The sequence below is a fragment of the Moschus berezovskii genome, chromosome 11 (assembly GCF_049115385.1).
Source record: "Moschus berezovskii isolate FMDL1 chromosome 11, NW_MosBer_1.0, whole genome shotgun sequence".
Lineage (NCBI taxonomy): Eukaryota > Metazoa > Chordata > Mammalia > Artiodactyla > Moschidae > Moschus > Moschus berezovskii.
In genome coordinates this window covers 13,378,308-13,401,246 of record NC_142470.1, presented here as the reverse complement: position 1 = coordinate 13,401,246, position 22,939 = coordinate 13,378,308, and the positions used below count along the sequence as shown (strand labels likewise).

Here is a 22,939-nt window from a genome sequence, read left to right as displayed (position 1 = left end):
TCTTTGACTTGTCCATTAGTTCAAGTTGACAACAATTAAGGCCTAAAAGACTCAGGAATAACCTCGACCTTTCCCAGAACTCCCTAAAAGAAGGTAGACAGAGGGCCCATTCCAGGAGGGAGGGGAGCCATCCCCATAGATCACTCCAGTGTGAACTAGCAGAGGTAGCACAGAGGAACCTAACAAAGTCTGTGAAAACTTCTCTCTGTGCCCAGAGTTTATAAGACAGCACTTGTCATTCAGGAAACACACTGATGATTCACACTGTAGGATTTGGGGGTTTAAGTGAATGATTTTGAGATCACTTCTCTCAAAACATAAGTAAATATGGTAGGGAAAGGTATTGCTTTACAAACATATGAGTTCTACAGAGTGAAGCTGCAAAATATGGCTTTAGGGTTAAAGTCCCTGAGAAGAGAGTGTGTGAATTCCCGAAAGCCTGCTCAGTGCCACCTTCATATCCTTGTTCCTGAGGCTGTAAATGAAGGGGTTCAGCATCGGTGTCACCACAGTGTAAAACACAGCCGCAAGCCTGTCCTCACCCCCAGAATGTGATGAGGGAGGACACAGGTAGACTCCAATTGCTGTGCCATAGAACAAGAAGACCACTGTAAGGTGGGACCCACAGGTGGAGAAGGCCTTTTGCCTGCCAGAGGCAGATGGGACCCTGAGGATGCTGGAGATGATACGTGCGTATGACAGGATGATCAGGGAGAGAGGACCAGTCAGTATTATGGAGCACACAATGAACAAGGCTACCTGGTTGATGCTGGTGTCTGAGCAGGAGAGCTGCAGCAGAGGGACCACGTCACAGAAGAAGTGATGGATAGTGTTGTCCGCACAGAAAGAAAGCCTGGCCATGAGCAGGGTGTGCAAGAGGGCAGCGAGGCTGGTGAGAACCCAGCATGCTGCCAGAAGGAGCATGCACACAAGAGGACTCATGAGCGTGGAGTAGTGAAGGGGCTGGCAGATGGCCACGTAGCGGTCATAGGCCATCACCCCCAAGAGGAAGTCATCCAGTGCCCCGAATGTCATGAACAAGTGCATCTGGGCCAAACACTCCCCATAGGATATGGTCTGACTGTGAGTCTGAATGTTCACCAGCATCTTGGGAACCGTGGTGGAAGAAAAGCCGGCATCAGCCAAAGAGAGGTTGGCCAGGAAGAAGTACATGGGGGTGTGGAGGTGGGGGTCAGAGCCGATGGCCAGGATGATGAGCAGATTTCCTAGCATGGTGAGCAGGTACAAGGCCAGGAAGATGCCAAATAGGAGAGGCTGCTGCTCTGGCCTCTCAGAAAGACCCAAGAGGAGGAATTCAGTGGCACTGGACTGATTGTTCTGGTCCATGCCACCACGCTTTCTGAAGGGAGAGAAGGCATAGATGTCAGAGATTGTACAAAAGGTGGTAATTCGAATGCCCTTTGAAAGAAGCCCCCCCACCCCCGTCGTCCAGTTCATACATGTGCACACCCAAGTGCTGGGTCTTCCCATGTGTTGCCTATTGTTCCCCAGTCATCCCACCGGGGAAGGAACAGCCAGAGACAGGGATTTAATGCAAAAGCAGGGTGATATGAACTAGCTGAAAAGCTAAGTCCAGGTTATGATCATCCCTCCGAAATATTCACTAAGATCCACGATCCTTAGCTTCCAAGTCCTTGGCTCATCTAATTCACAAGCAGTAAGAGCTGCCACCTTGAACCCTAAGCATGCTATAATGCAGTATTGAAATGACTACTCATCAATTTTACTATATCCATTTCACAAATGAGTTTTCCGAACTCAGTAAAGTGAATCACTTGTATAATATCACAGGGTAGTAATACAAACTGGGACTCTGAAGCCACCTCCCATATCCTTGAAACTATAAATCTCAGCCACCTCTGATCTTAACCTCTTTCACTGCAAAAAGCAGATATAGAGGATCTGCTCCATAAGGGAACCATTACCACCTCTCATCTCAGGATGCTCTGAGAGGAGGCAGGCAGAACTGGGGTCTTTGTGGGTCTCAACGGGAAACTAACCCTCCCATTTCTCACAGTCCTCACATTTATCCTGCCCAGAAACATCACTACCAAGGAACCCACCCTGCTCTTACAGGTCTCCTTTTAGCCTCAGAGGACTATGCCTCAAGCACCCAGGGCTCATCTTAACCTGTGACTATGAGGACCCAGACCTCTGGCTGCACCAGGTCAGCAAGGGAGCAGCGCCCAGACCGCAGTGAAGGATGTGAGAGGTGCTTTGTACACTCGCCACGTGCATGTTTCTAGGTTTGGGGCCTCTGGGGGCTGGGTCTCCTGCTGCTCCTCGGGGAGAAACATGGAGTAATTGCTCTACTTCCTGCTCTGGCTCCTGGACCAGCGCTCACCAAGGAGCAGGCAGGAGGGAGTGCTGAGTGCATTGGTGGTTTCCCATTTGATAAGTTTTTTCCCCAGGGATGTGTGTGTCTCTCTGCTCTTGGTGTGCTGATTGTTCTAGGGTATCTCCTGGGAAAGCTGGAAAGTGGCAGAAAGGAGTCATAACAGGAGGTGGAGGGGAAGTCTTTTGGATTCCAAACCTGGCCTCCGAATGCTCTGGTCCTCCACCTTAGGTGGTGGGGGGGGTGGCGGGCGCTGGGAGATGTTTGACTTCTACGAGCCCTTGGGTTTCCTGTTCTTGCTAAGAGGGTGATTAGCTTAGACTGCTGGCTCCCACTCATGAAAATAATCCTTGAGAAACTGGAGTAAAACAAAACTCCAGGAAACCATAGTAATAGTATCAAAACATGGGAAACCCACGGAGAAAAGGAAGTCAGTTTTGGGCTGGAATGGGATGTGGGACAGAACAGTGGGTCAAGACTGGGCAGAGGAAGGAGGTCTCTTGCTTTTCTGTGAGAGGATGTTGGAGAAAAGTTAACTCAAGTCTCCCCTTGCCTCTCCCTGGCTCTTCCTGGAACAATCACAGCCTCCCTCTGCTGAAGAAATTGATGACCCAGGCTTAGACATCTACACAAAAGACCTTCTGGATAATGAAATAGTGGAGAATAGAGTCAAAAGTCTAAGCCATTCACTCTTCAATTCTTCCTACCAAATACCTAAGGTTGAGTTACTACTATGGGTAAACTGCCTTTTCTTTTCTTTTTTTTTAATTGTTTGGCTCAAAGTATATTGTAGACCAAAGGTTATTTTAACTGGGAATTACCACCAGTCTGAAGCATGTTTAAAAAAATTTTTTTTTTCAAATTCCTTTCCCATTTAGGTTATTACAGAGTACAGAGCGCTTCCCTGTTCTATTCAGTAGGTCCTTGTTGGTTATCTATTTTAAATATCCATGCATCCTTAGTCACTCAGTCGTGTCCTCCTTTTTGTGACCTCATGGATTGTAGCCTACCAGGCTCCCCAATCTATGGGATTTTCCAGGCAGGAATACTAGAGTTGGTTGCTGTTTCCTTCTCCAGCGAATCTTTCCACCCAGGAATCTAACCCACATCTCCTGCATCTCCTGCATTGGCAGGCAGATTCTTTGCATATCTCAATCTCAAAGTACTCTGTGTTATTTTCAGCAATAGACAACATAAGAGTTTGAGGCAAATATTTTACAGAAGAGAAAGTAAAAGCTCAAGCAGGTTAAATGATTTACCTGATATTACACAGCCAGTAAGTGGCAGTCAGAATTTAAACTGAGATATTCTATTCCAAAGGGCATATGCTTAACGGTTCAGTGGACGTGAAATACACGTATTCTTCTCCGTTACCAATTTTCTCCTTTTTTGCTCCCTTCATTGTGCACAAACACAGTTCGAGTCAACAACTTCTCCCAGTATGAGCAAATTATTGAAAACAAGGTAAAGCAAATAAGAAGCTGGAGAATGAAAGTGTGACGCAGCCTCAGAGATTCTCTCTCCTTAAGGGTGCACACCCTTTTCTTGAGCATAAGTCCTGACTTAGAGATCCTGAAATGATTTGTGAATCAAGCCACATGATAAGAGATAAGGGAACTTGGGACCACATTGTTTGAGACTTATACCTAGTATCTTTTACTGAACCATCATCATTCTTCAGCACTATGGCAACAGTCTCCATTTAGATCTGCTTTAAAACATAATTATATCAGTTTCATTATTACATCTCCTCTAGGGATGCGAGGGCTTCCCTTGCAGTTCAGCTGGTAAAGAATCTGCCTGCAATGCAGGAGACCTGGGTTCGATCCCTGGGTTGGGAAGATCCCCTGGAGAAGGGAAAGGCTACCCAATCCAGTATTTTGGCCTGGAGAATTCCATGGACAGTCCATGAGGTCGCAAAGAGTCAGACAAGACTGAGCGACTTTCACTTTCACTGGGGATGCGATGCTGCTAAGGATATATCCTAACCATCTGCAGAGGATTTTTTAATAAAATGTAGGAGAAAGTTTGGAACCTGTACTGTACTCTGTATTTCTTTCCCACATAATTAGACTCTACTGACATCTCACTGACAAACTCAGACCTTTAAAATAGCTTTTTAAATGAAAGTAAGACTTATACTATTGTCAGAAATACTTGGGTTTATGCATTAAATTTACTATTCACTGTCTGTGTAACTTTCAGCAAGTTCTCAACATCTGAGTCTCAGTTTCCAAATATAAACATGAATAGCATTCAATAGCAAGTACAGTAACTGTCATCTAAGGCTATTGTGAAAATTCTTTTAAATGATAACACATATAAAATGCTTCACACAGTATCTGAGATATGTGTTATCCTCTGAAAATTCTGCTTAAAACACAAATAATACAGAATTTTCTCTTCTTTTCTCATCTCCTTCCCAAATCCTCTTCCCTTTCACCTCCTGTCAGAGAGAAGCTTTTCATTTGCCATTGTAAATGCACAAGTGATATGCCCACCCTAACTTTTCCCTAGTGAGTGAATCTCTGATACCAGGAAATTGTTTCCAATTAAAAAGACATTGGGGGATTTTTACCAGGTTTTGGGATTAGGGTGATAGTGGCCTCATAGAATGAGTTTGGAAGTTTTCCTTCCTCAGCAATTTGCTGGAAGAGTTTGAGTAGAATAGGTGTTAGCTCTTCACTAAATAAACAAATGGGACCTAATTAAAATCAAAAGCTTCTGCACAGCAAAGGAAACTATAAGCAAGGTGAAAAGACAGCCTGCAGAATGGGAGAAAATAATAGCAAATGAAGCAACTGATAAAGGATTAATCTCCAAAATATACAAGCAGCTCCTGCAGCTCAATTCCAGAAAACTAAGTGACCCAATCAAAAAATGGGCCAAAGAACTAAACAGACATTTCTCCAAAGAAGACATAAAGATGGCTCACAAACACATGAAAAAATGCTCAACATCCCTCATAATCAGAGAAATGCAAATGAAAACCACAATGAGATACCATTTCACACCAGTCAGAATGGCTGCTATCCAAAAGTCTACATGCAATAAATGCTGGAGAAGGTGTGGAGAGAAGGGAACCCTCTTACACTGTTGGTGGGAATGCAAACTAGTACAGCCACTATGGAGAACAGTCTGGAGATTCCTCAAAAAACTGGAAATAGAACTGCCGTATGATCCAGCAATCGCACTCCTGGGCATACACACCGAGGAAACCAGAATTGAAAGAGACACATGTACTCCAATGTTCATTGCAGCACTGTTTATAATAGCCAGGACATGGAAGCAACCTAGATGTCCATCTGCAGATGAATGGATAAGAAAGCTTTGGTACATATACACAATGGAGTATTATTCAGCCATCAAAAAGAATGCATTTGAATCAGTTTTAATGAGGTGGATGAAATTGGAGCCAATTATACAGAGTGAAGTAAGCCAGAAAGAAAAACATCAATACAGTATACTAACGCATATATATGGAATTTAGAAAGATGGTAACCTGAACCCTGTATACGAGATTGCAAAAGAGACATAGGCATATAGAACAGTCTTTGGGACTCCCTGGGAGAGGGTGAAGGTGGGATGATTGGGGAGAATGGCATTGTAGCATGTATATTATCATAAGTGACCAGTCTAGGTTCAACACATGATACAGGATGCTTGGGGCTGGTGCACGGGGATGACATGGAGGGAGGATATGGGGAAGAGGGAGGTGGAAGGGGGGTTCAAGAAAGAGAACACATGTACACCCGGGGCAGATTCATGTCAATGTATGGCAAAACCAACCAATATATTAATGTAAGGTAATTTGCCTCCAATAAAATAAATTTTAAAAAATAATAATAAAATAAAAAAATAAATAAAAAGACATTGGGGATGTATCTCAATCCTAAGGCTCTATCATGACCCCAGACCACCTTCTCTTTGAATGGTGCATGCAATTATAATTCTCTGTTATTCTCCATGCTCTCTACTGATTCCAATCAGGGTTCCCAGAGAGTGGGAAATCCCCAAATTTTCTTGCTGCTTGAAGTCTCAAAAAATGTTGGTTTCACCACCCTTTCTTCCTTTTGTTGTCTTAGGATTAATTGAATAATAAGCAGACACTAACCAATGAATTAATGGCCAGGAGCCATCTTAAATGGCAGTTCCAAGTTTGCATATATTGTCAAGTTGACATCAAGAAAATGACTGGAGGTCCTGGATCAAGAACATTGGATCACATATTCCCTCAGCTATAAAGTGATAGATTGTCATCTTCCTTTCTTCACATTATTCTCCATCTTTTCAAATATTTCTCCTGCCTTGATAAACTTCTCCTATTTTCTGTTTTGCAATGACCTACCCTCACTTCAAAGCCCATTACAAATGCTTCCTTCTGAATGAAATCCTCTAGGATTCATCCACCCAGAGAGCATTATTAATTCACTTCTGTATGTATACACACACTTTTGAAACCTTTTCTAAAAAACTATTGTAAACAGGTGTTTCATTTCAGTTAAGTCACTCAGTCATGTCCGACTCTTTGCAACGCCATGAACTGCAGCACGCCAGGCCTCCCTGTCCATCAGCAACTCCCGGAGTTCACACAAATCCATGTCCATTGAGTCGGTGATGCCATCCAAACATCTCATCCTCTGTCGTCCCCTTCTCCTCCTGCCCTCAATATTTCCCAGCATCAGGGTCTTTTCAAAAGAGTCAGGTCTTTAAAGTATTGGATGGCAAAGAATTGGAGTTTCAGCTTCAACATCAGTCCTTTCAATGAACACCTAGGACTGATCTCCTTTAGGATGGACTGGTTGGATCTCCTTGCAGTCCAAAGGACCCTCAAGAGTCTTCTCCAACACTACAGTTCAAAGTATCATTCTTCGGCACTCAGTTTTCTTTATAGTCCAACTCTCACATCCATACATGACCACTGGAAAAACCATAGTCTTGACTAGATGGACCTTTGTTGACTAAGTAATGTCTCTGCTTTTTAATATGCTCTCTAGGTTGGTCTCTTGATGAAAGTGAAAGAGGAGAGTGAAAAAGTTGGCTTAAAGCTCAAAGTTCAGAAAACAAAGATCATGGCATCCGGTCCCATCACTTAATAGCAAATAGATGGGGAAACAGTGGAAACAGTGGCTGACTTTATTTTTCTGGGCTCCAAAATCACTGCAGATGGTGATTGCAGCCATGAAATTAAACAACACTTACTCCTCGGAAGAAAAGTTATGACCAACCTAGACATATTAAAAAGCAGAGGTATCACTTTATCAACAAAGGTCCATCTAGTCAAGGCTATGGTTTTTCTAGTGGTCATGTATGGATGTAAGAGTTGGACTATAAAGAAAGCTGAGAGGAAACAGTGGAAACAGTGGCAGACTTTAGTGGCATCTGAAGAATGGATGCTTTTGAACTGTGGTGTTGGAGAAGACTCTTGAGAGTCCTTTGGACTGCAAGGAGATCCAACCAGTCCATCCTAAAGGAGATCAGTCCTGGGTGTTCATTGGAAGGTCTGATGCTGAGGCTGAAACTCCAATACTTTAGCCATCCAATACTTTGAAGACCTGACTCATTGGAAAAGACCCTGATGCTGGGAAACACTGAGGTCAGGAGAAGGGGACGACAGAGGATGAGATGTTTGGATGGCATCACCAACTCAATGGACATGGATTTGTGTGAACTCCGGGAGTTGCTGATGGACAGGGAGGCCTGGCATGCTGCTGTTCATGGGGTTGGAAAGAGTCAGACACGACTGAATAACTGAACTGAACTAGGTTGGTCATAACTTTCCTTCCAAGTAGTAAGCGTCTTTTAATTTCATGGCTGCAATCACCATCTGCAGTGATTTTGGAGCCCAAATAAATAAAGTCTGCCACTGTTTCCACTGTTTCCCCATCTATTTCCCATGAAGTGATGGGACTGGATGCCATGATCTTAGTTTTCTGAATATTGTGCTTTAAGCCAACTTTTTCACTCTCCTCTTTCATTTTCATCAAGAGGCTCTTTAGTTCTTCTTCATTTTCTGCCATAAGGGTGGTGTCATCTGCATATCTGAGGTTATTGATATTTATCCTGGCAATTTTGATTCCAGCTTATGCTTCTTCCAGCCCAGCATTTCTCACGATGTATTCTGCATATAAGTTAAATAAACAGAGTGACAGTATACAGCCTTGACGTATTTACCTTTAGCTATTTTGAATCTCCAAGTTTAGCTGTTTGAGGATAGAAAGTGTGTCTTAAATGCAGTAATTGAAGGAGTGTGGAACTGGTGAATGAATCAACAAATAGGCAAATGAAAAGAACAGAATAGAATGACATATGCAGAAATGAAAATATAGTGTATGATACAGATAGAACTTACATAATGGTACAAAGATGCATTGTTTAACAAATGTCCTAGAATAAGTGAATTTCCATTTGGCATACAGGTGCTAGGAAGAAACATGGAAATCTCTCTTTAACATCAGTATTGAGGAAAACTTTCATTCAAAATCACAAGGTAATACATTGGATAAATTTGATCTTATAAAAACTTAAAACTTCTCATGACAAAGAAACCCTGTAAACAAAGTAAAAGACAGTTGACAAACTGAAAAAAAAAAAAAGATATTTACAGTTTCTGTGACCAATAAAGACAAACAGCACTTAAACTGAGATAAAAAAACATCCCAACTCTATTCACTTCCTGATATGATGTAATAAGGATACAACTGCACTTTTGTAATATATCAAAGTAGTATCAGCTCAGTCCAATCATGAAGAAACATCTGATAACTCCAAGTGAGGGACAAAATTCTACAAAATAGCTTCCCAGTACTCTTCATATATATCAAGGACATGAAAAACAAAAGAACTACACAAAATTAAAGGAAATTTTGACAGTGAAATTTAACGTGTGATCTTAGGTTGGCTCCTAGATTGAAAAGGACATTACTGGGACAAGTAACAAAATTTGAATAAAGTCTCAGTTCAGTTCAGCCGCTTAGTCGTGTCCGACTGTTTGCGACCCCATGAACCACAGCACGCCAGGCCTACCTGTCCATCACCAACTCCTGGAGTTCACTCAAACTCATGTCTACTGCTTATTTAATAAAAGTTTACAATATTAATAATATCTTGATTTTGATGAGTTCAGTTCAGTTCAGTTGCTCAGTCGTGTCCGACTCTCCGCGACCCCATGAACCACAGCACGCCACGCCTCCCTGACCATCACCAACTCCCGGAGTTCACTCAAACTCATGTCCACAGAGTCAGTGATGCCATCCAGCCATCTCATTCTCTGTCCCCTTCTCCTCCCGCCCTCAACCTTTCCCAGCATCAGTCTTTTCCAGTGAGTCAACTCGTCGCATGAGGTGGCCAAAGTATTACAGTTTCAGCTTTAACATCAGTCCTTCCAGTGAACACCCAGGATTGATCTCCTTTAGAATGGACTGGTTGGATCTCCTTGAAGTAAGAGGGACTCTCAAGAGTCTTCTCCAGCACCACAGTTCAAAAGCATCAATTCTTCGGCAATCAGCTTTCTTCACAGTCCAACTCTCACATCCATACATGACCACAGGAAAAACCATAGCCTTTACTAGACGGACCTTTTTTGGCAAAGTAAAGTCTCTGCTTTTTAATATATGTACACTACAGTAATTGGGAAAACTGGATATCAGGTATATAAGAATATTGTTCAGTATTTTTGCACTATTCTGAGAGAATAAAATTATTTCATAATCAAGTATAAAATAATTAAAAACAGAAAAACTTTAAAAAATTAATAAATAATAAAATACGTAGGAATCCATACATTAAGCACAAGACATATAAAAAAATCAAGAGTCAAAAAATAAATCAAAAGGAAATAAAACAATATTTTAAGTTACAAGACATAGAAAAGAAAACATATCAACATTGACGCACTTCAGATAAAGCAGTACTTAAAGGGAAATTTATCACTTTAAATACTCAAATTGAAGGAGAATAAAAACATCAACAAAAATAACAAAACATTCTACCTTAGAAAGCTCTAAAAGGCACAATAAAAAACACCAGAACTATGTAGAAAGAAGACATTATAAAAATAAATAAAAAGTATTGAAATACAGTATTGACAAGTTCATTTCAGTCGCTTAGTATGTGCGACTCTGGGACCCCATGGACTGCAGTACACCAAGCTTCCCTGTCCATCACCAACTCCCAGAGCTTACTCAAACTTGTCCATTGAGTCGGTGATGCCATCCAACCATCTCTCCATCTGTTGTCCTCTTCTCCTCCCACCTTTAACTTTTCCAGAAACAGGGTCTTTTCAAATGAGTCAGTTCTTTGCATCAGGTGGCCAAAGTATAGGAGTTTCAGCTTCAGCATCACTCCTTCCAATGAATATTCAGGATTCATTTCTTTAGGATGGACTTTTTAGATCTCCTTGCAGTCCAAGGGACTCTCAAGAGTTTTCGCCAACTCAGTTGGCGAAACACAGTTAAAAGCATCAATTCTTTGGTGCTCAGCTTTCTTTATACTCCAACTCTCACATTCATACATGACTTTGGGACAAAAATTGATAAGAGAGCCATTTAAAATAAACTAGTTGATTCTTTGAGAAACAAAAAGAACTGACAAACAGCTACTAGATAGTTAGGAAAAATGAGAGAAAGCAAATTAAATATACCATGAAAGGAAAGAATTCTCACTGATCAGCAGTGGCAAACTTTGTATGGATAAATTTGTCCAATTGGATGAAATAGACAAATTCTTCGGAAAAGAATATTTGAGTCACTTGCTATACAGTAGAAATCAAGCACAACTTTGTAAACCAACTACACGTCAACATGTTTTTTAAAAAATAAATGGCAAAGGTAAGTCTGAGGATTGTGAATTTAGTTCACTTTTGTTCCCTTTTCTAGACATACTAAAGAATGACAATAATAGGCAGCTTGGACAGCTAGCCACTAAAGGCATGTTGTGGAAGCTATATGACTCCACCTAAGTATTTAAAGAAACTAGCCAAAGCACAGAATGTACTGGAAAAAAATCACACCCACTCCTGTCCTGAATCCAGGGTTCTGATGGAAAAGACTAGACTCATGGGGCAATATTTGCCACCACAAATTGTCTCTTTGACTTGTCCATTAGTTCAAGTTGACAACAATTAAGGCCTAAAAGACTCAGGAAGAACCTTGACCTTTCCCAGAACTCCCTAAAAGAAGATAGACAGAGGGCCCGTTCCAGGAGGGGAGCCATCCCCAAGGATCACTCCAGTGTGAACTAGCGGTGGTAGACAGAGGAACCCACAAAGTCTGTGAAAACTTCTCTCTGTGCCCAGAGTTTATAAGACAGCACTTGTCATTCAGGAAACACACTAATGATTCACACTGTAGGATTTGGGGGTTTAAATGAATGATTTTGAGATCACTTCTCCCAAAACATAAGTAAACATGGTAGGGAAAGGTATTGCTTTACAAACATATGAGTTCTACAGAGTGAAGCTGCAAAATATGGCTTTAGGATTAAAGTCCCTGAGAAGAGAGTGTGTGAATTCCCGAAAGCCTGCTCAGTGCCACCTTCATATCCTTGTTCCTGAGGCTGTAAATGAAGGTGTTCAGCATCGGTGTCACCACAGTGTAAAACACAGCCGCAAGCCTGTCCTCACCCCCAGAATGTGATGAGGGAGGACACAGGTAGACTCCAATTGCTGTGCCATAGAACAAGAAGACCACTGTAAGGTGGGACCCACAGGTGGAGAAGGCCTTTTGCCTGCCAGAGGCAGATGGGACCCTGAGGATGCTGGAGATGATACGTGCGTATGACAGGATGATCAGGGAGAGAGGACCAGTCAGTATCATGGAGCCCACAGTGAACACAGCTACCTGGTTGATGCTGGTGTCTGAGCAGGAGAGCTGCAGCAGAGGGACCACGTCACAGAAGAAGTGATGGATAGTGTTGTCCGCACAGAAAGAAAGCCTGGCCATGAGCAGGGTGTGCAAGAGGGCAGCGAGGCTGGTGAGAACCCAGCATGCTGCCAGAAGGAGCATGCACACAAGAGGACTCATGAGCGTGGAGTAGTGAAGGGGCTGGCAGATGGCCACGTAGCGGTCATAGGCCATCACCCCCAAGAGGAAGTCATCCAGTGCCCCGAATGTCATGAACAAGTGCATCTGGGCCAAACACTCCCCATAGGATATGGTCTGACTGTGAGTCTGAATGTTCACCAGCATCTTGGGAACTGTGGTGGAAGAAAAGCCGGCATCAGCCAAAGAGAGGTTGGCCAGGAAGAAGTACATGGGGGTGTGGAGGTGGGGGTCAGAGCCGATGGCCAGGATGATGAGCAGATTTCCTAGCATGGTGAGCAGGTACAAGGCCAGGAAGATGCCAAATAGGAGAGGCTGCTGCTCTGGCCTCTCAGAAAGACCCAAGAGGAGGAATTCAGTGGCACTGGACTGATTGTTCTGAAGGGAGAGAAGGCATAGATGTCAGAGATTGTACAAAAGGTGGTAATTCGAACGCCCTTTGAAAGAAGACCCCCTGTCCCCGTCGTGCAGTTCATACATGCGCACATCCAAGTGCTGGGTCTTCCCACGTGGTGCCTATTGTTTCCAGTCATCCCACCGGGGAAGGAACAGCCAGAGACAGGGATTTAATGCAAAAGCAGGGTGATATGAACTAGCTGAAAAGCTAAGTCCAGGTTATGATCATCCCTCCGAAATATTCACTAAGATCCACAATCCTTGGCTTTCCAGTCCTTGGCTCATCTAATTCACAAGCGGTAAGAACGCCCATCTTTAACCCTAAGCATGCTTTGGAGCAGCATTTAATTGACTTCTCATGAATTTTATCATATACCTTTCACAAATGAGTTTTCCAAATTCAGTGGAATGACGTCGCTTGCATCATATCACAAGGTAGTAAATACTAACTAGGGCTCTGAAGCCACCTCCCCTATCCTTGAATACTATACATCACAGCCACCTCTGAACTAACCTCTTTAGCTACAGAAAGCAGACATTAGGGAGCCGTTACTAGCTCTCATCATAAAACAGTAGGTGAGATGGAAGGCAGGACTGGGATCTTTGTGGGTCTCAGAGAGAAACTAAACCCTCCTGTTTCTAACAGCCCTCACCACATTTCTCCTGCTCAAACAGCATCACCACCAAGGGAACCCACCCTGCTCCTACAGGTCTCCTTTTAGCCTCAGAGGACTATGCCTCAAGCACCCAGGGCTCATCTTAACCTGTGACTCTGAGGACCCAGACCTCTGGCTGCATCGGGCCAGCAGGGGAGCAGCGCCCAGACCGCAGTGAAGGATGTGAGAGGCGCTTTGTGCACTCACCTCGTGCGTGTTTCTAGGTTCGGGGCCTCTGGGGGCTGGGTCTCCTGCTGCTCCTCGGGGAGAAACATGGAGTAATTGTTCTACTTCCTGCTCTGGCTCCTGGACCAGCGCTCACCAAGGAGCAGGCAGGGGGGAGTGCTGAGTGCATTGGTGGTTTCCCATTTGATAAGTTTTTTCCCCAGGGATGTGTGTGTCTCTCTGCTCTTGGTGTGCTGATTGTTCTAGGGTATCTCCTGGGAAAGCTGGAAACTGTGGCAGAAAGGAGTCATAACAGGAGGTGGAGGGGAAGTCTTTTGGATTCCAAACCTGGCCTCCGAATGCTCTGGTCCTCCACCTTAGGTGGGGGTGGGGGAGCTGGGAGATATTTGACTTCTATGAGCCCTTGGGTTTCCTGTTCCTGCTAAGAGGGTGATTAGCTTAGACTGCTGGCTCCCACTCATGAAAATAACCCTTGAGAAATTGGAATAAACTGAAAATCCAGGAAACCATAACAATAGTATCAAAACAAGGGAAACCCACGGAGAAAAGAAGTCAGTTTTGGGCTGGAATTGGATGTGGGACAGAACAGTGGGTCAAGACTGGGCAGAGGAAGGAGGTCTCTTGCTTTTCTGTGAGAGGATGTTGGAAAAAGTTAACTCAAGTCTCCCCTTGCCTCTCCCTGGCTCTTCCTGGAACAATCACAACCTCCCTCTGCTGAAAAAAATGGAAAACCAAGGCTTAGACATCTACACAAAGGACCTTCTGGATAATGAAATAGTGGAGAATAGAGTCAAAAGTCTAAGCCATTCACTCTTCATTTCTTCCTACCAAATACCTAAGGATGAAGTACTACTATGGATAGACTGCCTTTTCTTTTTTTCTTTTTTTTATAGTTTGGCTCAAAGTATATTGTAGACCAAAGGTTATTTTAACTGGGAATTACCACCCAGTCATAAGCATGTATTTTTTTTCCTTCTTTTTCAAATTCTTTTCCCATTTAGGTTATTACAGAGTATTGAGCAGTTCCCTGTGCTATTCAGTAAGTTATCTATTTTAAATATAGCAGTACATACATGTCAATCCTAAATTCCATATCTATCCCTCTCCCCAACCTTTCCCCACTGGTAAATTTGTTCTCTGTGAGCCTGTTTCTGTTTTGTAAAGATGTTCATCTGTATAATTTTTTTAGATGTGTATAAGTGATATCACAAGATATTTATGAGACTGCTTTTTCAAATCTTTTCTGTGGTTTTATAGAACACCATGATGACCTGCTTAAACTAATCTTTCAGAAATTACAAAATAACATAGTCTTCTTAATGGGTATCCCTCCTACCAGTGGCCCTCATTATGCTAAACTCTAATCCTTGGAGCTCTTTGCTTGATACCAAAATGAACAGAAAGCACTCTAACTGGCTTTCCTTACCTTCTGTGGTGACACCTCACCTGCCAGGGCTTAGGAGGATCATTTTGAACTAGACACTAGTTCATCTCTTCCTTGCCACTCTTCCATTCCAGCCTTCCTTTTCAGTTTTGCCCCCATTACAACTGGGATAGAAACCAGACTGAGGACGGGTTGTCAGTTATCAACCACTCTCTATTTAACGCCCCACCCCCAGCTATACACCAGAGCTGCCCTGCCACACTGGTGATCTGCCGAAGTCACAAATTCTGCCAAAATTTTCTGCCTCTACAGGGCAATTTAATTAATAATGCTAACCATGATCTCACTCAGGAAGTGGGGATCACTGCTCCAAATCATACCTGCAACAGTGTGGATAGCAGAGACAGGTCAGGAAAGATTAAAACTGGTCAAATTCAGAAACATCTTCCATCAAATTATGCAGGCCCTTCCATCAGACAAATAGATCTAGAAAGGAGGTAGAAACTGGACCACACTATGCCCAAATTAATTAGTCCCACCAATGCCTCAGGTCAAAGCACCGATGTGGTACCAAGGTTGTTGATCAGTCTTCTGGATTTTCATGGCCTGGAAATGACTACTTTGGACAAAAACTTTGGCCCAGCACACTGCAGGCTGATAGGTGGACCCACCTGGCAACGTGATAGCTCTAGGCTCTGTTTCAGCTGCGCCGCCACTCATACTTATGGAGGTTCTACCACACCACTAAAAAGCCTCTTGATGAAAGAGGAGAGTGAAAAGGTTGGCCTGAAGCTCAACATTCAGAAAACGAAGATCATGGCATCTGGTCCCATCACTTCATGGGAAATAGATGGAAAAACAGTGGAAACAGTGTCAGACTTTATTTTTGGGGGGCTCCAAAATCACTGCAGATGCTGATTGCAGCCATGAAATTAAAAGACACTTTGTGAGAGTTGGACTGTGAAGAAAGCTGATCGCCGAAGAATTGATGCTTTTGAACTGTGGTGCTGGAAAAGACTCTTGAGAGTCCCTTGTACCGCAAGGAGATCCAACCAGTCCATTCTAAAGGAGATCGATCCTGGGTGTTCATTGGAAAGACTGATGTTGAAGCTGAAGCTGCAATACTTTGGCCACCTCATGCGACGAGTTGACTCACTGGAAAAGACTCTGATGCTGGGAAAGGTTGGGGGTGAGGGAGAAGGGGAAGACAGAGAATGAGATGGCTGGATGGCATCACCGACTCTGTGGACATGAGTTTGAGTGAACTCCGGGAGTTGGTGATGGACAGGGAGGCCTGGCGTGCTGTGATTCACGGGGTCTCAAAGAGTTGGACACGACTGAGCGACTGAACTGAACTGAACTGAGTTAATTTTGTGTACATAAAGGAAAAGGAGCTCAAATTTATTCTTTTGTATATGTTCAGTTTTCCCAGTACCATTTGTTAAGAAGGTGTTTCTTTCCCACACCGAACTGTCTTGACACCTTATCAAAATTCAAATGTGTATAAATATAAGGGATTACTACTGGGTTCTCAGCTCCATTCCAATGATCTACATATCTATCCTCATGCCTGTATCATTCTATCTTGATTGTCGCAGCTTTATATTAAGTTTCAAAATTGGAAATCAGAACATGTGAATCCTGGCACTGTTCTACTCTTTCAAGATATTTTTTGTTAGTTTGGATTCCTTAAATTTGCATACGTAGATTAAGATCAGCTTGTCATTTTCTTAAGATCAGCTGAGATTTTGGCAGAAATTATATTGAATAGATATATAGATCAGTTTGGGGAGTCTTGCTCCCTTAAAAATATTGTTTCTTAAGCTATGAACATAGGTATATTTATACCTTTAATTTATTTCTACACTACTTTGCTGTTGTCAAAGAATGAATTTTGGACTGATTTTGATAAATTTATTCATAAACATGTTATTCTTTTGGTGCTATTGTAAGTAGAATTGTTTTGTTAGTTTCATTGTTCCATGCTAATGTGTAGAAATACCACTGAGTTTTGTATATTGCACTTTGCAATCTTTTGAACTCATTTATTGGTTTGTTTTGGGATTCTTTAGAATCTTATATATTTAAAATCACCTGGAAATAAAGTTTTTCTCTCTTCTTTTCAATCTTGATACCTTTTACTTTCTTGCCTAATTTCACTGGCTAGTGTTCCTAAACACTACAGAAGAAAGCCTAGATAGAGTTGATGGTGTACAACACTGTGAATAACTTAATGCCACTGAATTATGCACTTAAATTTGTTAAGATGGTAAATTTTATGATATGCACATTTTACCAAGATAAAAAATAATAAGTGGTATATATATACAATGGAATATTACTCTGCCATCAAAAGGAACAAAATAGGGTCATTTGTAGAGACATGGATGGACCTGGAGTCTGTCACACAGAATGAAATAAGTCAGAAAAACAAATATCATATATTAACACATACATGTGGAATCTAGAAAAATGGTACAGATGGACCTATTTCCAAGGCAGCAATAGAGATGCAGAGAATAAACATGTGGATACAAGAGGGGCAGGGGAGAGTGGGACAAATTGGGAGATTGGGATTGACATATGCACACTACCATGTGTAAAATAGATAGCTAGTGGAAACTACTATAAAGCACAGGAAGCTCGACTTTGTGTTCTGTGATGACCTAGAGGGGTGAGGTGGGGGTGATGTGAAGGAGGTCCAAGAGGGAAGGGCTATATGTATGCATGTGTCTGATTCACTTCATTGCAGCAGGAACTAACACAACATTGTTCCATAAGAAAGATAAAAGGAAGATTAATAAAAAATGTAATATGAATCCTAGAAGAACAAAAAATAAGATTGGAAGAAAAAGATTTAGAAAAATAATGGAGACAAATTTATTCAGAGTTCAATATTAACCACTTCATATTTCAAGAGTCTATAACAAAAAGGAGAGAAAATAAAAACCTCCATAGGCTTAATAGATTTTAAGAATTTCAAAGTCAAAGAGAAAATTCTGAGAGAAAAGGAAGTTTTCCTACAAAGGAATGGTAATCATAGTCACATCAGACTTCTTAATAGCTACCCTGTATGTAAAAAGACAGTGACATGTTTATGATGCATAGGGAAATACAACTTTGACCCCAAATTTTTATATTCAGTAATGCTGTTATTTAAATGTAGAGATGTTTTCAATTATTTTTAGATGTATAAAGCCTCAAAAGTTTTGCCATACAGAGAGATTGTGGAGGAAATACTCAAATAAAAAGAAAGAAAAGTTTTAGGAAATTCTGAAAGATGTGTGGAAATGCAGATGTGGAAGCAATTTAAATGTCTATTGACAGAGGAAAGGATAAAGAAGGTGTGGTACATTATACACATTGGAACATTACTGTCATTTGAAACAATGATGCCATTTGCAGCAGCGTAGAAGGACCTAGAGATTATCATCCTGAGTGAAGTAAGTCAGGCAGAGAAAAACGATTACCATATGATACCACTCATATGTGAATCTAATTTTTAAATATCACTTATATGTGGAATCTAATTTTTAAAAGATACAAATGAATTTATTTACAAAACAGAAACAGACTTACAGATGTGGAAAATAAACTTGTGGTTACCAAAGGGGAAACATTGGAGGTGTGGGGGGAGATAAATCAGGATATGAATATACACACAATGCTTAATATATATATATATATACACATACATACATACTGTATATAAGATAGATAACCAACAGGGATCTACTGTATAGCATAGTGAACCCTATGCAATATCCTGTAATAACTTATATGAGAAAAGAATCTTTTAAAAAATGAATCAATATACGTATATGTATAACTGAATTACTTTGCTATACACCTGAAACTAATACAATACTATAAATCAACTCTACTTTAATAAAATTAAAATTTAAAAAAACTCAAAAAATAAAAAATATCCTCTTGACAGCAAAAAAAGTTCAAATATTTCTTTAGAATTTAGGCTTTTTAAAAAAGGTTAAGCTAAAAGAAAAATTACAAAGTATATCCCTTATAAATAATATTAAAATTTCTATCCATCATTATGCAAAGATAATCAACCCAATAAAAATAGGCAGACTTTTCTAAAAAGAAGATATAAGAATGACTAATAGGCATATGAAAATGTGTTCAACATTATTAAGAATTGGAAAGATGAGAAGTCAAACCAAAATGAGATACCACTTCATGTACTTTTATTATAGAATGGCAAAAATGTACTTCTATTGTGAGAGAATATTTTTTTCGGGAGAATATTTTTTACTTATTTACCTGAAAACCAAAGTTCAAAAAGGATAAGAGAATTTCGAGTCACAGAGTAAGTTCATTTAGAGTTTGAGGATTGGGACTGGGCAAGGAACCAAGGTTTTTCCAACAATGGGTCCTTTAGAGACCGGTATTCCCGGATGTCTCTGCTACTTCCAACAGGCAGCTCTGGGGATTGTGACAGACACTACACGTAGATAACTTCTCTTTTCCTGGGCTTCTCTTCAGTCTGGTTGACTAAGGATCTGGAATGGCCTGACCTCCTTTCTCCTTCATTGGAGCAAATGAGGGTTCTCTGTCCCTTCCTTAAACAGAAGGGAGGAGGCTGTCTTTTCATCTGGCCATCAAATATGGCTTCTCCACTTTTGCCAAGTGAGAACTGAGAGCCCAAGAGTCAAACCTCTCTCTTAATGTGAAGAAATGACGACCCTTCCTGGCCCACTGTGGGACAGACAGTAAGTCATTGGCCATACTTTCCCCTTCTTGGTCAGTCGAGGGAAACAGAGTGGTCTGCTGGAAATAGTCGCAGGATACCTGTGTCTGGTACCAGTTGTAGTGTGGGTCTTCAGTCTTCAGCAGATTAAAGCACCTTTTTAAGATTCTATCATTTTCTCATTCATAAAATGGGAGTTGTATTAGATGGCCTATTGGGCTTTAACATGTGCTCTTTCACTGTTCTTACTCATATATCAACATGTGTGATTCAATTTTATAAAAATAAATATAATACACATGCTATTCTGAAATTCTACCTTTTAAAATTGGTAATTAATTATAAAATTATTTTATTTATAATTATTACATGTTATTATATTATAAACATTATATTAATTTCATTTCATTTTTTAATTAAGTTAAATATTGTTTGCTTGATTGTGCTATTACTCAGTGAAAAAAGCAAAGTAACATATAAAAAAAACAAGTGCAACTCAAAGAACACTTTCACATGGTACCTGACATGTTTCATGGGGATGGTTGAAATAGAACAGTCTTTTGGACTCTGTGGGACAGGGCGAGGGTGGGATGATTTGGGAGAATGGCATTCAAACATGTATATTACCACATGTGAAACAAATCACCAGTCCAGGTTTGATACATGATACAGGATGCTCGGGGCTGGTGTACTGGGATGAACCAGAGGGATGGGATGGGGAGGGAGGTGGGAGGGGGGTTCAAGATGGGGAACACATGTACAGCCGTGGCGGATTCATGTCAATGTATGGCAAAACCAATACAATATTGTAAAGTAAGTAGCCTCCAATTAAAATAAATAAATTTTAAAAAATATATAAGGGAAAATAATCTGAAAATATAAATAAATACATATGTGTGTATCAGTTCAGTTCACTTCAGTCGCTCAGTCATGTCCGACTCTTTGCGACCCCATGAATCACAGCACGCCAGGCCTCCCTGTCCATCACCAACTCCTGGAGTTCACTCAAACTCACCTCCATCGAGTCGGTGATGCCATCCAGCCATCTCATTCTCTGTTGTCCCCTTCTCCTGCCCCCAATCCCTCCCAGCATCAGAGTCTTTTCCAGTGAGTCAACTCTTTGCATGAGGTAGCCAAAGTATTGAAGCTTCAGCTTTATGGAAAATAAATTAATAGTCGCTTGTTTTTTTTTTTTAAAGAAATAGTTCAAAGGAGCTTTGGATATCTAATCAAGTGCTGACATCCATCTATAACTTTATAGAGTCTGATCCAAATTGTCTTTTTAAATGTGCACAATTATAAATCGGAGCTTTACCAAAACAGAATTGTCAAACCATGTTTATTTTTTTTTTTAAACAGGGGTTCAGAGTACTTCCAACACAGCATTATTTTACGTTCTTGCTATTTATAATAACATTTATTTCATACAGAATTCCAGACATGAACAGAAGAAACCAGACGGGCACATATGAATTTCTTCTCATGGGCTTTTCTGATCACCCAGAGCAGCAGACTCTCCTGTTTGGGCTCTTCCTGGGCATGTACCTGGTCACCGTCTGGGGGAACCTGCTTATCATCCTGGCCATTGGCTCTGACGTGCACCTCCACACCCCCATGTACCTCTTCCTGGCCAACCTGTCCTTCTCTGACATCGGTTTTATCTCTGCAGTCATTCCCAAGATGCTCAATAATATTGGCTCGGGAAGTAAACGGATTTCTTATGGTGGGTGCCTGACACAACTCTATTTCTCTGGCCTGTTTGCAGACCTGGACAACTTTCTCCTGGCTGTGATGGCACTGGACCGCTACGTGGCCATCAGCCAACCTCTCCATTATGCCATTACCATGAACTCCCAACGCTGCGTCCTGTTGGTGGCTGGGTCATGGGTGGTCACTATCTTCCATGCCCTAGTGCACACCCTCCTGGTGACCAGGCTTTCCTTCTGTGGCCCCAATGTCATCCCCCACTTCTTCTGTGATCTGGTCCCACTCCTAAAGCTGGCCTGCTCCAGCACTTATGTCAATGAGCTGGTGCTCATCCTGGTGGCAGGAACATTGTTAATTGGACCCTTTGTCTGCATCCTTACATCTTACTTTTACATTGCATTGGCTATCCTAGGAATCGATTCCCAAAAGGGTAAGCAAAAGGCCTTCTCCAACTGCACCTCGCACCTGTCTGTCGTCTCTCTGTTTTACACCACAGCTATTGGGGTCTATTTATGTCCCCCATCACCCCTTTCTGGTGGAAAGGACCGAGTCTTCTCAGTAATGTACACGGTGGTGACCCCTATGTTGAACCCCTTCATCTACAGCCTGAGAAACAGGGATATAAAGGGGGCACTGGGGAAAATACTCAGAAGAAACACACTTAACACTCTTCCTTGGGACTGAAAGTTCCAAGTCTCCAAGACTCAGAGCTGAGGGTTGAAAAATAGTCTCCTAAGAGCCTAATCACTATAGTGAACCTGAACCTGAGACTTCTCTTTTCCTCATATTTATATTTCAGGGAAGGGACCGCTGACATCAGTAACCACTAATCATCCCTGTGAAGTGTCCATGCTCTGAGCAGTTTACTGCTCACTTTCAAAATGGTTCTTGCTTATTTTTACTAGATGCCTACCTGAAGTCCACAGGTAGGGAGCTTGTGTGTGTGTATATATATATATATATATATGTATATACGTGCCATAAAAATGAAAGTGAAATTCTTATTTCGCTGAAGTCACAAAGGAACTATGGAGGATATCTCTAGTCCAAGAATACAGGAGTGAATGTGATTGGTAGAATGAAATACAAAAGAAATAATCTGATACTTTATCTTAAACAAGCAGTGATCTATGGAAGAATAAGGATGGGGCTATAAGTTCTGGGTTCCAATGCTGGCTTTGACATTATATATTGTATGACAGCTAATTGTATGATCACTAATCACTTAACATCTCTGAGCCTTGGTTTCCCTATTTGTAAAATAAAGTGATTGTATTATATGAGTTGAACTCCCTGCACACATGTTCCCCAGTTCTAATAATATGTAGTGTTATAGTAACAAGAATGCAAGACAACGTCAGACGTTACAAGTCAGAACCAAAGTCCACCACTTCACAGTGTATAACTTTAGGAACATTCTTTCTCTGAGTTTCGCTTTCAGGTGTATACAGCAAAGTGATTCAGTCTTACTTATATACCTTTTTGATTCTTTTTCATTATAGGTTA

The 22,939-nt window shown here is 41.4% G+C and overlaps 3 protein-coding genes across 3 annotated transcripts; 1 reads left to right on the top strand and 2 right to left on the bottom strand.

The window, feature by feature from the left end:
• Nucleotides 1-399: 399 nt before the first annotated feature.
• On the bottom strand, nt 400-1,347 carry LOC129539994 (olfactory receptor 1N2-like). The gene has a single exon (XM_055401178.2). It carries the CDS (start codon nt 1,345-1,347, stop codon nt 400-402), a length of 948 nt encoding a protein of 315 aa, XP_055257153.2.
• Nucleotides 1,348-2,189: 842 nt separating this feature from the next.
• On the bottom strand, nt 2,190-13,723 carry LOC148776084 (olfactory receptor 1N2-like). Its single transcript, XM_088841772.1, has 4 exons — nt 13,656-13,723; nt 11,866-12,784; nt 10,610-10,645; nt 2,190-2,303 (listed from the first exon to the last, which is right to left on the bottom strand). The coding sequence occupies exons 1-4, from the start codon at nt 13,721-13,723 to the stop codon at nt 2,190-2,192; spliced, it is 1,137 nt and encodes a 378-aa protein (XP_088697898.1).
• A 7,443-nt stretch (nt 13,724-21,166) lies between these two features.
• Nucleotides 21,167-22,117, top strand: LOC148776083 (olfactory receptor 1f45-like). The gene has a single exon (XM_088841771.1). The coding sequence runs from the start codon at nt 21,167-21,169 to the stop codon at nt 22,115-22,117; it is 951 nt and encodes a 316-aa protein (XP_088697897.1).
• The last annotated feature ends 822 nt before the right edge of the window (nt 22,118-22,939 follow it).

Coding starts and splice junctions, on each gene's coding strand:
- LOC129539994 (XM_055401178.2), bottom strand. CDS start 1,347: ATGGACCAGAACAATCAGTCCAGTGCCACTGAATTCCTCCTCTTGGGT.
- LOC148776084 (XM_088841772.1), bottom strand. CDS start 13,723: ATGTTTCTCCCCGAGGAGCAGCAGGAGACCCAGCCCCCAGAGGCCCCG. Junction 12,785..13,655: donor AACCTAGAAACACGCACGAG/GTGAGTGCACAA, acceptor TCTATGCCTTCT/CTCCCTTCAGAACAATCAGT. Junction 2,304..10,609: donor TGTTTCTGGAAAAGTTAAAG/GTGGGAGGAGAA, acceptor TTTCTCCCCGAG/GAGCAGCAGGAGACCCAGCC.
- LOC148776083 (XM_088841771.1), top strand. CDS start 21,167: ATGAACAGAAGAAACCAGACGGGCACATATGAATTTCTTCTCATGGGC.